At 39.9% G+C, this 12,093-nt stretch overlaps 1 protein-coding gene and 1 long non-coding RNA gene across 2 annotated transcripts in view; one reads left to right on the top strand and one right to left on the bottom strand.

Moving 5' to 3' along the window:
• Positions 1-1,048, bottom strand: part of LOC122658030 — an 18,181-nt gene extending 17,133 nt beyond the window's left edge. The window contains exon 1 of the long non-coding RNA XR_006332403.1: positions 846-1,048. This is a non-coding gene — a long non-coding RNA (uncharacterized LOC122658030). The remainder of the gene's footprint in view (positions 1-845) is intronic.
• LOC122658029 (squamosa promoter-binding-like protein 1) overlaps positions 1-12,093 on the top strand; it is a 13,433-nt gene extending 1,340 nt beyond the window's left edge. The window contains exons 2-10 of the mRNA XM_043852882.1: positions 1,057-1,238; positions 6,710-7,353; positions 7,584-7,658; positions 7,748-7,855; positions 7,950-8,067; positions 8,167-8,308; positions 9,060-9,210; positions 10,096-10,731; positions 11,491-12,093. Of these exons, the coding sequence (XP_043708817.1) occupies positions 1,057-1,238; positions 6,710-7,353; positions 7,584-7,658; positions 7,748-7,855; positions 7,950-8,067; positions 8,167-8,308; positions 9,060-9,210; positions 10,096-10,731; positions 11,491-11,946 (2,512 nt within the window). The 3' untranslated portion in view covers positions 11,947-12,093. The remainder of the gene's footprint in view (positions 1-1,056; positions 1,239-6,709; positions 7,354-7,583; positions 7,659-7,747; positions 7,856-7,949; positions 8,068-8,166; positions 8,309-9,059; positions 9,211-10,095; positions 10,732-11,490) is intronic.

Below are 12,093 nucleotides of genomic sequence, written 5' to 3'. Positions count from 1 at the left end.
AGCAAACTTTGTCATCCAAAAAGTAAGAGGTTTATCTGGAATTAACAAAAAAGTTGTTTCATCATGAACATAAAAGTTAAGGTCAATCAACAAAGGCACCATATCCCGTGGCCAATAGCTTTGTGATGGTTGTGGAATATGCTGAAGAAGCTTCTCTGTTGAAACCCAGACCTCCTTGATCTTAATACCCATTCTGGAAACTTGTTGAAACCCAAAAATTATTGCTGTCACTTCCGGCTCCAAAGCATGGTGCTGTCAAAAAACCTGTAGTTGCGAAGTCTTCCTTGAATCAAATACAAAAAGCCCAAGCCGAGGAGTCTACACCTGTTTGGAAGATTCCTGCACATATTAACACAGCAAAATCAAATTGGGGCAGACTTAAATCATTTATAGAAGTCTGATTATCAGGAATCATAAATCTATCACAGCTGTTATCAGGATTGAAAATGGGAGGTTTAAGGTTGAGATCAGTGATCCAACGGTTGATGAGAGTCATTGTTCTTATTGGGTCAGCCTTAGCTTTCCCTAAAACAACTCTATTTCTTGAATCCCAAATAAAATAGCAAGTAATTATAAATACTGAGAAAAACCAATTAAGAGATTTTTTTGTCAAGATGGCTTTGGGAAAGGAAAAATAAACAGAATTGATCCAGAGAAGGGTGGGAGAGAAGCTCTGTTCTCAATCCCAAAGGACCAGCAGTGCTTATTGTTCTCTGGGAATATAGTACCATCAGGCCCTTTGCTTTTCCATATGATGATGGCTGGGTGCATTTTCCAGAGAAGTCCAATAAACGCTGTACGAGACTATGAGCAGCATGCAGAAATCACTTAAGATATTGATTCACGATAAGCCCTTGTATTTTATGTGCCATTGAAGCAAAAATTATGGCTTAGTATCAAAATCTTACAAGGCCATACTGCGGTTAATCTCAGTATTCTAAAATTTTATGTGAAGTAGTTTTTTTTGCCATTAATACACTTTTTTTCTTCTAATTGTGGAAATTTTGCTCGCAAAGTTTCTTGTTTATGGTTAAATGCTACTTTGTATTCGGGCAGGTTTCATTTTCTTCAAGAGTTTGATGAAGGGAAGAGAAGTTGCCGGAGACGTCTGGCAGGACATAATAGACGGAGGAGAAAAACACAACTTGATGCGGTTGTCAATGGAAGTGCCCTGAATGATGATCGGGCTAGTAATTATCTCTTGATAAGTCTACTACGGATCCTGTCCAATATTCATTGTAAGTACCTTGGCTTTTGTTCTTCAATTGTAAAAGTTGCTTCTATATCAAGATGTGGAGTCATATAAAGTATAAAGGTTAGAATTTTATTTGCATAAATAAAACAACCTTATCCCAACTAAACAAGGTTGGCTACATGGATCCTTGCCTCCAATGAGCTCTATTCGAGGTCATACTTGATACAAGGCCTAAGCTATGCATTTCTTTCCTCATTTGCATGAATAATTATAATAATTTATTTTAAATGTTTGATAATAATAAAAAATATAATTACTCACCAAATTCACTATATTCCTTGTTGGTTTGATTTTTCAATTCCTTTAGCTTGACGAAGTTGTATTTAACATTCTCTACATTTTTTATATCTTCAGATTCTTTAATCTTTGACATGTTGGTCAGAGAGTCAATTCATGTTCTTTATGTACATTTTAAGTTTGAATTGACTCTTTGACCAATCCATCTGATATAAAATAAGTCTTTCCCTCCTGCATTACCTGTTTTGTTCTCTGCAAAATATAAAACTTTGGTCAATTAATGGGAGATGGATATATTATTTTTAAATAAATATTATTAAAATATCATCTCAACATACCCTGTCATCAATTAAAATGATCTTTCGTAATTTTCCAGATCCCTTTTGAGTATTATAATTTATGATACTATATTTTTGCGGTACAACCACCTTTATTTTTCATTCTCTTTGGTAAGGCTTCATTTGATTTATGTTGACAATATCAGGCACTTTTCCTGTAATAAGTATTATTGTTAAGATGAGCATACAAAGTATATGTTAGGAAAAAAAGAGAGACAGAGACACGAAAAGAGAGGGAGAGGGAGAGATTAAGAGGTAGAGAATACCAAAAATTAAGCATAATCTTTTTTATCTTCATACAAAAATTAGCAAGAAAGATATCAGGTTGATTAGAATCCAACTTGGCTAACTTAGTTTAGATTTAGTGGTATAACATGCATCAGTAGCTAGAGTTCCTAATAACAAAACATTTAAACCAACAGAATGGGGTGGGGATGGAACAAATACATGGAATAAAAAATAGATTAAAAAAATAAATACATATACATGCAGTAAATGATAAAAACCTTACATATGATCATGGTTTTTAAACTCGGCTTGGAATAGGATGATTGGTCGAGTTGATTTGGAATCAATGGAAAATGATTCAACTTGGAATTGATGGAGAACGATCCTATATCTGGTTTCTTTTTTTATAAGTTTAAGATTTTGGATCCCATAGTTTAATTCTTTCTATAATTGCGCCGAGAAACAGTTTTTTTGGCCGAATTGCATTGAGAAAATAAATGCATGAATTGAACCTAAACAATTGTTACACAGTTCGGTTCTGTAATAAGGGTGAGGATGAAGGTGAGGGTTTGGGTACAAAAAAATTACATGCATGTTCGTGGTGGGGCATGGCCACAAATACAATCCTAAGCAGTGTTGCACTGTGACGATTTAGGAACCCTTGTCTCATATTGCCGACGACCTACCTACCTCCTCATCCCTTCCTTTCCAAGACTCTTAAAATTCATTCCTATATAGGGCTGTCCAAATCAGCCTACAACGAAGACGGGGATAGAAAGCAAATTATGGAAGCGCCTATTTATATTGTGGGTGGTCCCTACGTGGCGCTAAAACTTAAAATCACTCACTGTTGTCAAGGCATTGCCTAGGCGTCCAGGTTCCCTTTGCTCAAAGGGCACCTTGGTCTCCTAGTTGCCTTGTTGGTGTCGCCTTGGGTTGCCTAGCCTCCTTGAAAAGTATGAAATCACTACACTACAAGTCTATAGAATAGGCAAACACTCTTGGTCTCATTGAAGACTCGAGGTCTTAATAAGAAAGGCCATATATTCTCAAACAAATTACTCATGAAATTGGTAGGGTCCTCTGAACGGGGAGGAATTCAGACTTTTGAGAATCATTCCAGAGACCTTGGAGAGATCTTCTCTGTTGTGTGGGATATTCTAGCCTGTTGCTGTGTGCTCTCTCTCTGTCTCTCTTGTGACTTAATGGACGAGTCTATACTGGGTATTCCTGCACTTTGCTCAAGAGTTTGCACCTTTGTTCCGCCGATTCTCAGGGATCTGTCGGCTGAACTTTCGTCTATTTTGGCAGAATCAGTTTAATGCTTGTTCTGTCTTGCAGAGTCTCTTCAAAACAAAGTAGTGGAGTTTCTGTTGCTTTCTTCTTCAAATGATTTTTAGGTAAGTAAACTAACTCTGCAGTCCTTGTTCCCTTTTCAGACGGCAATGAAGGTAACTCCTAGCTTCCAAATACAATCCATCAGAATCCTGAGTCACAATCCACTGCAGATGTCAATGGAGGATGACTCAGTGCTGCGTCCGTGTTTAACTTTCCACTCCTAACCAGAGGAGCTGTCCATCCAACTCACCATTGGCTAAATTTATGAGACCATGAAGGTCAACCAACTTGCCATAAAAAAGTAAACTAATCTGCAACATTCTGGATAGGTTCTATACGACCAGCCCCCATGGAACATTTGTAGAGAATCCAGTATTCTATATTAATTGAAACTTTACAGATTATTGAGTATCAACTAACTTATCACCCTCATAGAGGCAAAAGTTGCAGGTTCAATTGAACAGTTGAACAGACTAATAAAATTCCCATAACCGACCTGTACTACAGAACACAGAATTGGTCATTAAAAAAATCATCTTCTGATGCAGATACACTACCCTGGACCGACCCAAACCCAGTTGAGTATCTAGACGAAGATGAACCGGGTCCAATCTGAGTTTTTGGAGTCTAGTAGGATTTTAGGAATTTATGTTATTTGGGGAAATAATGTCTTTTAGTTTATTTTAGAAGTTACCTACGTAGGGTATTTGGTTTCCCAATTATTCTTAGTTTCCTAGTTAGAGATGTCGTCTTTATTTTTAGGAGTTTTTTTAATTTCTCTTTATATATATGATGTAATTCCCCATCATTGGAGCCAGATTTGAAGAATGAATTGAATTTGTGATTTGAGTAGCTTGCGGGCTGTGTGCGAGTTTTCTCTGCCCCCCCCCCCTTTCTTCTTATGTGATTTCTTCTCTCTCCCCTTGCAACTCTGATTCTTCCCAGCTTTCCCTTTTCTCCTAACCGGCCCTTCACCACCTTCTCTATAGGCAATTAATGAACTTGATGCAGTCAAGCTACCCAATTGGGCTTCAATTGACTTATTTTTCACGGAAGAGATTCACTGTCACAAGGTTCTAAATCTGCACTCAATAAAAGGATGTACAAAGCATATTTGTCATGACACCAAGAAGATAGCTAGGCCGCTTTAGGCAGCGCCTTATAGACACATAATAGACCAAGGCATGCATAATGTCCTTCAGGATCTGGACCTTCTTAGGTTAGGTACTTAAGTCAAATACATTTCAGGCATCTACTTGGATAATTGATGTTGAAGAAGGCTTTAATTTGTAACAGCAGTCCTGATAGAAGAAAGAGAAGAACTCTAGAAAGAGGCTTGGACTATAATGCATGGACATGGTGTTGGCTGTGTCCATGTTTCTGTTAAGAAGAGTGGAAAAAGGGGAAAACAATAGCAGAGAGAGTGGGAAGGAAGCAGGAAGAAGTAAGAGGAAAATGCAGGATTGCAGCTGTGCCCAGAAAAGGAAGGGGAGAGGGGGGGGGGGGGATAGTGGAGAGAGTGGGAAAGAGCAGGAATGATGAAGATGTAGAAGCTGGTGCAAGGAGCCAGGGATGCATGGTGATGGCCCCAACTTGTTTCTTTTCTTTCGTTTTTATTTTGGTGGGGGCGGGGGGAGTGTTGGGTATGCTGCCAGCTTTCGGTAAGCTAGTGGCATGCACCAATCACAGGGCTGGACATAGGAGGAAAAGGGGGTCTTTTCCAAAAGGGGAGGAGAGAGGATGGCATATGCTGGGTTCCCCGGCAGCATGCCCAGCCTTTACCTTTTGTGTTGTGGGGGTGGGGGACCAAAAGAGGAACCAAGAAGAAAAAGTAGGAGGAGGATAAGGGTTGAGGGATTTTCGAAACCGTGCCTGATTGAATGATTGAATAAGATGATTTTCTACTCCTTTGTGATAAGGGTCGAGGGCTTTTCAAAATCGTGCCCTCAACCCTTATCACAAAGGAGTGGCATGCACCAATCACAGGGCTGGACATAGGAGGGAAAGGGGGTCTTTTTCAAAAGGGGAGGAGAGAGGATGGCATATGCTGGGTTCCTGGCGGCATGCCCAGCCTTTACCTATTGTTTTGTGGGGGTGGGGGACCGAGAGAGGAACCAAGAAGAAAAAGTAGTAGGAGGATAAGGGTTGAGGGCTTTTCGAAACCGTGCCTGATTGAGTGATTGAATAAGATGATTCTCTACTCCTTTGTGATAAGGGTTGAGGGCTTTTCGAAATCGTGCCTGATTGAGTGATTGAATAAGATGATTCTCTACTCCTTTGTTCTTGAAGCTTCAAGTCATCAACCTCAAATCTTCAATGGGTCTTGAGGGTTTCAATAATCAGTCAAACTCTGCAGAAGTATAAATGAAATTCAATATCAGAGAAGAAATCAAGTTGCAAAAGAAGAGGAAAAGGGGATGGGATCAATTTACTTACCTAATACCTTGTCTAAGGACAGTCTCGTAGTCGAGCACTCGTTCTCCCTCCCTTTTCATTTTCCAGTTCTGTTTTGGTGTTGTTGTACAAGAGAAGGAACGTATAAACTAAAATCTCTTATTTTCTACCACTGATCTTAAGTAATTTTAAATGCATCTCATTACACTAATAACATGCAACAATTCCTTTTCTTATGAAATTGTTTTTCTCTTATTTGATCATCGTTTTAGTTATTTAATGCTTGTTTTTCATCGGGTAATTTGAGACCCTATAAAAGGCATGGTTCTACCACTCATAGTTTGCTTGGTTCATGAACTGAGGGGATCAAATTAATATTTTTCCAAGACTATGCCTGCTTGTATTGGTGCCTGGGAACTGTTAAGGACTTGACGTAGATCAGTTATAACAAGAGCTGAAGCAATCAAAATTGGGTTGACTCTTGCAGTTAACTGTTTGCCTTACCATCCAAACATGGCTATGTGAATGTTGCAGGCTTGCTGCTCTGTCCTCTGTTGATTAAAGAGGAAGGGGGGAAAAAGATGGATGATAGGTTGCTGCTCTGTTTTCTTGAGCAATTTGAACTAAATAAAGACCTACTTAGTTGAATATGGTTATAGAAGGTGTTTTGAATTCCATGCGAACTTACTGGGTTGCTTTTAACTTTACCTAATTATTTCCTATCATTTAGTGTTTCTTGTGGATTTTTTTGGTACCTGTCCGGCCTGTGTTTGTGATACTCTGAATTGTTGTGCTTCCACATATTCCTTTAGGTCTTCGATGTTGCTACTTGCTGGTATTTTGTTGCTCTCACCTTTTTTTTTTTTTAAGTGATAGCCATATTATTCTGGTAGTTGGTCATACCTTCTATGAATTGCAGCAAACAGCTCAGATCAGACAAAGGATCAAGATCTTCTGTCTCATTTTTTGAGGAACCTTGCCAGCCTTGACAGTACGCTTGATGGGAGAAGCATATCTGCAATCCTACAGGAATCCCATGATACGGTGAAGGTTGGGACTTCTGCTGGAACATCATCAGAAGTGGCACCAAGTTTGCTTTCGAATGGGCTAGAAGCTTCTGGACATTTGGGCTCAACAACTAAATTCAACAGAAGTCCTGGTGCTCAGGGCTCTCAAATTGAGCATGTTGACCAATATGTTGATTTAGCAACATCTGAGGTGCCACAGAAAAGAACTATTACAGGCGATCATGGTGGACATCCGCAAAGTGTAATAATTCCTCCAAAACCCACAACTTTGTTTCCATTAGGAGATGGCCTTCCAACCAAGGCAGCGGTCCCACAGTTTACTAATGGGAGGATCAAATTAAACAATATTGATCTGAATAACATCTATAATGACTCACAAGATTGCATAGAAGACATAGATAGGTCACCAGTCACTGGACTCGATTGCCCTTCTTGGATACAGCAGGACACTTACCAGTCAAGCCCACCTCGGGCAAGTGGGAATTCAGATTCACTTTCTTTGCATCCATCATCTAGTTTAAGTGGAGTTGCTCAGGTATATTACTTTAGAATCATTGATCAATTGGTTACGTAAGCTACATGAGTATGGTGTGGTCTACTTTACTGGATTATGTTATTTTGTGCCTTTGATGGCAATAATTTCTGTAAGATTAATTTAATTTCACAACACTTATTCTGCCTGTCCTTCACTCTGTTGAGGGAAATTTGAAGCATTCCCATTTTACTTAGAAATAGCCTTGCCGAATTTTTATTTTTACATTGCAGAACCGGACAGATCGAATTGTGTTCAAACTCTTTGGCAAAGACCCAAGTGATTTTCCTCTTGTTTTGCGATCGCAGGTACTTTCAGGCCGTAACTTTTTTTTTTTCTTTTTTTTTTTTTTAATTTTGGATAGCTTTCTTGCTATTGAATACTTTAAATTTTGCAGATCCTTGATTGGTTATCCCACAGTCCTACGGACATAGAGAGCTTCATCAGGCCTGGTTGTGTTATTCTAACAATTTATCTTCATATGGCCGAGTCCACATGGGAAGAGGTATTCTGCTAGTGTATTGATGTCAAGAATGTAGAATGTTAAGCTTGTCCTGGGAAACAACAATGATATTCTCATTTTCTTTCCAAATATACAGATATGCTGTGATCTGAGCTCTACTTTAAGTAGGCTTTTGGATGCCTCTGATGACAATTTCTGGAGAACGGGATGGGTGTATGCTAGGATAAAGCATCAAATAGCTTTCATCTACAATGGTTGGTTGGAAAATTTTGTTGGATTGTCTTTTTTGTCTGTTATCATTAAAGTACCTGATGAGAGGTTGAGGTCTCTTTTGCTGTCTCTCTGGGCTGCAGGTCAGGTTGTTCTAGACACACCATTTCCTCCCAAAAGTCAGAATTGTTGCAGGATAACTAGCGTCATTCCAATTGCAGCTTCTGTGTCGGAGAAAACTCAGTTCCTTGTTAAGGGATTTAATTTGTCTCGGCCCACCACGAGGTTGTCCTCCTTACTTTTGTTAATGTCTCGTGCCTCTTTACTACCTTTTTCCTCTTAGGGAAGATTGTTGTCATTTCTGTTTTTCTTTTTGTGTCTTCTTTTTTTTTGGAGGGGGGAGGTTGTTGGTGTGGTTGGTCAGATCAGTGTTTTAAAACCAGGACCAGATTGTTGGACCATCACTGGACATGTTTTGTGTTGGTTTGACTCATTCAAAACCTAGACATGTCTGGTTGGGAATTTCCCCCTGAAGGAAATATCATATCCATTAATTCTTATACTATATAGAAAAATGGCTGCTCCATGTCTATACGGGTATCTTTGACAACACCACAGCATTATAGAACAGTGGTTCCCACCGGGTTTTGTGGTAAAAACTCCCATAATATCAATGGGTCATTTATAGTTGTCAAGGCGTCCAGATGCCTTGGTCGCCTTGATGGTCTCACCTTGCGTACAGACTCCAGGCCCCCTATGATGCCTTGGGTTGCCTAGACGCCATGACAACTATCTGTATCTCTGTATTGCTAGCATATTCCTTACCAAAGATAATATCTATGCATTTGCTCCCTTAAATGCCGCAAATATAACATGTGAATGTGGCATATTCTCTTTTATGGTGACATTTGTTGACCTGCTTCAACCTGATGATTGAATATAGTCTACTTTACCCGGTTCCAGGTCCGTCACTGGGTATGGTTTACAGATTTTGGTCAGGTAATTAGAAAGGGACTGAATATCTTCTTATTTTCAGGTTGCTCTGTGCACTTGAAGGACAGTGTCTGGTTGAGGAAGCTACTTATGACTTGGTAGTGGGCACTGATACCACTAAGGAACACGATGAGCTCCAGAGCCTCAGCTTCTGTTTCTCTATTCCTGATGTCATGGGAAGAGGATTTATCGAGGTACAATTATCTACTGGTGTGCTTGTGAAACTTGTTATCTTAATTCTTCTACCTTTGAGCTATATTGTAGGGTTCAGTAATTCCATTTATCTACAGGCTTTCTCGTGAATCCTCTTATCTTAATCCTTTTACCAACAAGCTATCCTATGGACTGTAATAGGCGTGCATAGATGTTTAGTCATCACAGGATCACAGAATAGAGAAGAAAGGACCAGAAAATGGAGAAAATGTATAACTTGCAACAGACTGATCCGATAAGGCTAGAACTTAGGTTAAATGGTCTATTCTAGTGGATGAATAGACCTGCAGAATTTGGTAGAAGTTACAGAGCATTCCTAATGCTATATGGATTCTTAACCAGCAAACTGGAACTTCAGATTTCAGAATTAGAACTCAGGATTATCAGATTACTAGAAGAGATTAGCTGAAACAATGAGCAAACATGAAGTTTCAGATTAAACTGAGTAGTACTTGATGAGATATATCAACTAGAAGTTAGCTGGTAATGTAGGCAGAAAACAGGGTATCACAAGTTAAAGAGATGTGGGTGGGGGAAGGCTCAGTTTATCAATTTATTTATGGATTCCACAAGTATACTTCTCTGTCACAAATTAATCCAACTGTGACCATTCAATATGTTGCTTTTCTTTTCCTCATCTTTCCTTAAATGTGACTTTCCTGGTCATCCTAAATGTGCAATAAATGAGTCCTAACACCTAACAGTGTGCAGACACAACATCTGCATCTGTATGCTGTTCTAGCGTACTTTGGTGTACGATACAATGTGCACTGATCTCTCTCTCTCTCTCTCTCTCTCTCTTGTTCAATTTCTCCCGTTCTCAATTTCTGTTTGCTGATGATTCTAGTTGTTTAAAACCCATTCAGGTTGAAGACCATGGTCTCAGTGGATCCTTCTTTCCTTTCATAGTTGCTGAGCAGGATGTATGTTCGGAGATCCGTATGCTGGAGAATGTAATAGAGGTGGCTGAGACTGGAAACAATGTCAAGGGAACTATTGAAATGGAAGCAAAGAATCAAGCTATGGACTTTATACATGAAATGGGATGGCTACTTCATAGGAGTCATCTGAGGTCTAGACTGGGTCAAATGTACCCTAACTTGGCCATCTTTCCTTTCAAACGTTTCAGGTGGATCATGGAGTTCTCAATGGATCATAGTTGGTGTGCTGTAGTCAAGAGACTCCTGGACATTCTGTTTGATGGAAGTGTGGATGCTGGTGAGTATCCTTCTGTTGAGCTTGCATTATCAGAGATGGGCCTCCTCCACAGAGCTGTACGGAAAAATCGTAGGCCAATGGTGGAACTCCTGTTGAGATACATACCAGGTGAAGTTTTGGACAGGGCAGGATCTGGACAAAAGCAACAGGTTGACCGAGGCTCTGATAACTTCTTGTTTAGACCTGATGTTGTCGGCCCCGCAGGTTTGACGCCTCTTCATATTGCAGCTAGTAGGGATGGCTGTGAGAGTATTCTGGATGCGTTAACTGATGATCCTGGATTGGTATATCCTTAAATCTCATTATTTACACATCAAAATAGTGTTAATTTTAGCCACGGTATAGAATTTCCCAAATGAGGAAGAATCTATAATCTGGCATGATGTTCAGAAGACACTGATATGACTTATATGCTAGCCCTTACCTCAACTGAACCAGTGATTAACACATCTTTGAAAGGTGTCATACACAAAGGTAGCTAGTCAGCCTATCCAGCCGAGCTTGGATACCAGGCCTTGTAGTCACTTGGCAGCTTCTTTGGCACTAAAAATATATACATTTTTCCAGCATCATTCCTTTATTTTGTAAGTTTAGCCAATGCAGCCTACCTCGTAGCAGAAGTCTGTTCGACTCATATTTTGACAGCTGAATTACTTTATTAGAAAAAAGTCAAATACATGCCTGCCAACATGGTTGAGGTGGTCCTGAAATTTTACTTGTATCCGATCCATAGGCTTCCTATTTATTCAGCTGTTTGAATGGCCACATCATTCATGCAGTGGCTCAAATCACCAGTCTAAACATGGGTCATCCATGTAACGGCCATCCACCTTACCTTCGCCTTATCATAATCCAGCTGTCTGATTAGCCAACCATTTGCGGAGTGGCTCAACACGCCCGCCCAGTCACTGATTGCTTGTCTATTGGGCTCTTTACTGAGCCTTTCCCCTCTACATATATACTGTTTCTTTTGGTTATCGTATTTGAAAACACTATTGTCTTCTGTTTTTCCCTTCTAAGACGCTGACGGCGATCTTCTTCAGGTGGGAGTTGAAGCATGGAAGAGTGTTCATGATAACACAGGTTTCACACCGGAAGATTATGCCCGCCTGAGGGGCCATTACTCCTATATCCATCTGGTTCACAGAAAAGTTAGTAAGAAATCAGAAGCTGGGCATGTAATCCTCAACATGCCTGCAGCTTTTTCAGATTGCAGTACTAACAAGAAAGAAATGGATGAACTGAACTTGGGTAAAGTTGCTGGCTTTGATATTGAAAAGACGCAATTGGGAGTGATGCAACAGTACTGCAAGCTGTGCGATCAGCGGTTGGTCTATGGCAACTCCAGGAGATTGCTAGCATACAGGCCGGCTATGTTGGCAATGGTGGCCATTGCTGCAGTCTGTGTGTGTGTGTCCCTGCTATTCAAAAGCCAACCTGAGGTTGTGTGTGTGTTCCGCCCCTTTGTGTGGGAAATGTTGGATTATGGAGCGGTCTAAGATTGAATTGGAATATGTATTAGTTTTATAGGCTGTACATTGAGGTTCTGTGTAGAAACAGGAGAGCTATGGATGAACATAGATCCTGCTAATGTATTCTGTGCACATTTAACTGTTTTTTCTACCAATTGATAGGTGATTCCTTTC

This window comes from Telopea speciosissima, chromosome 4 (assembly GCF_018873765.1).
Source record: "Telopea speciosissima isolate NSW1024214 ecotype Mountain lineage chromosome 4, Tspe_v1, whole genome shotgun sequence".
Lineage (NCBI taxonomy): Eukaryota > Viridiplantae > Streptophyta > Magnoliopsida > Proteales > Proteaceae > Telopea > Telopea speciosissima.
Note: the sequence above shows the minus strand (reverse complement) of the source record. Positions and strands in the feature narration are given on the sequence as shown.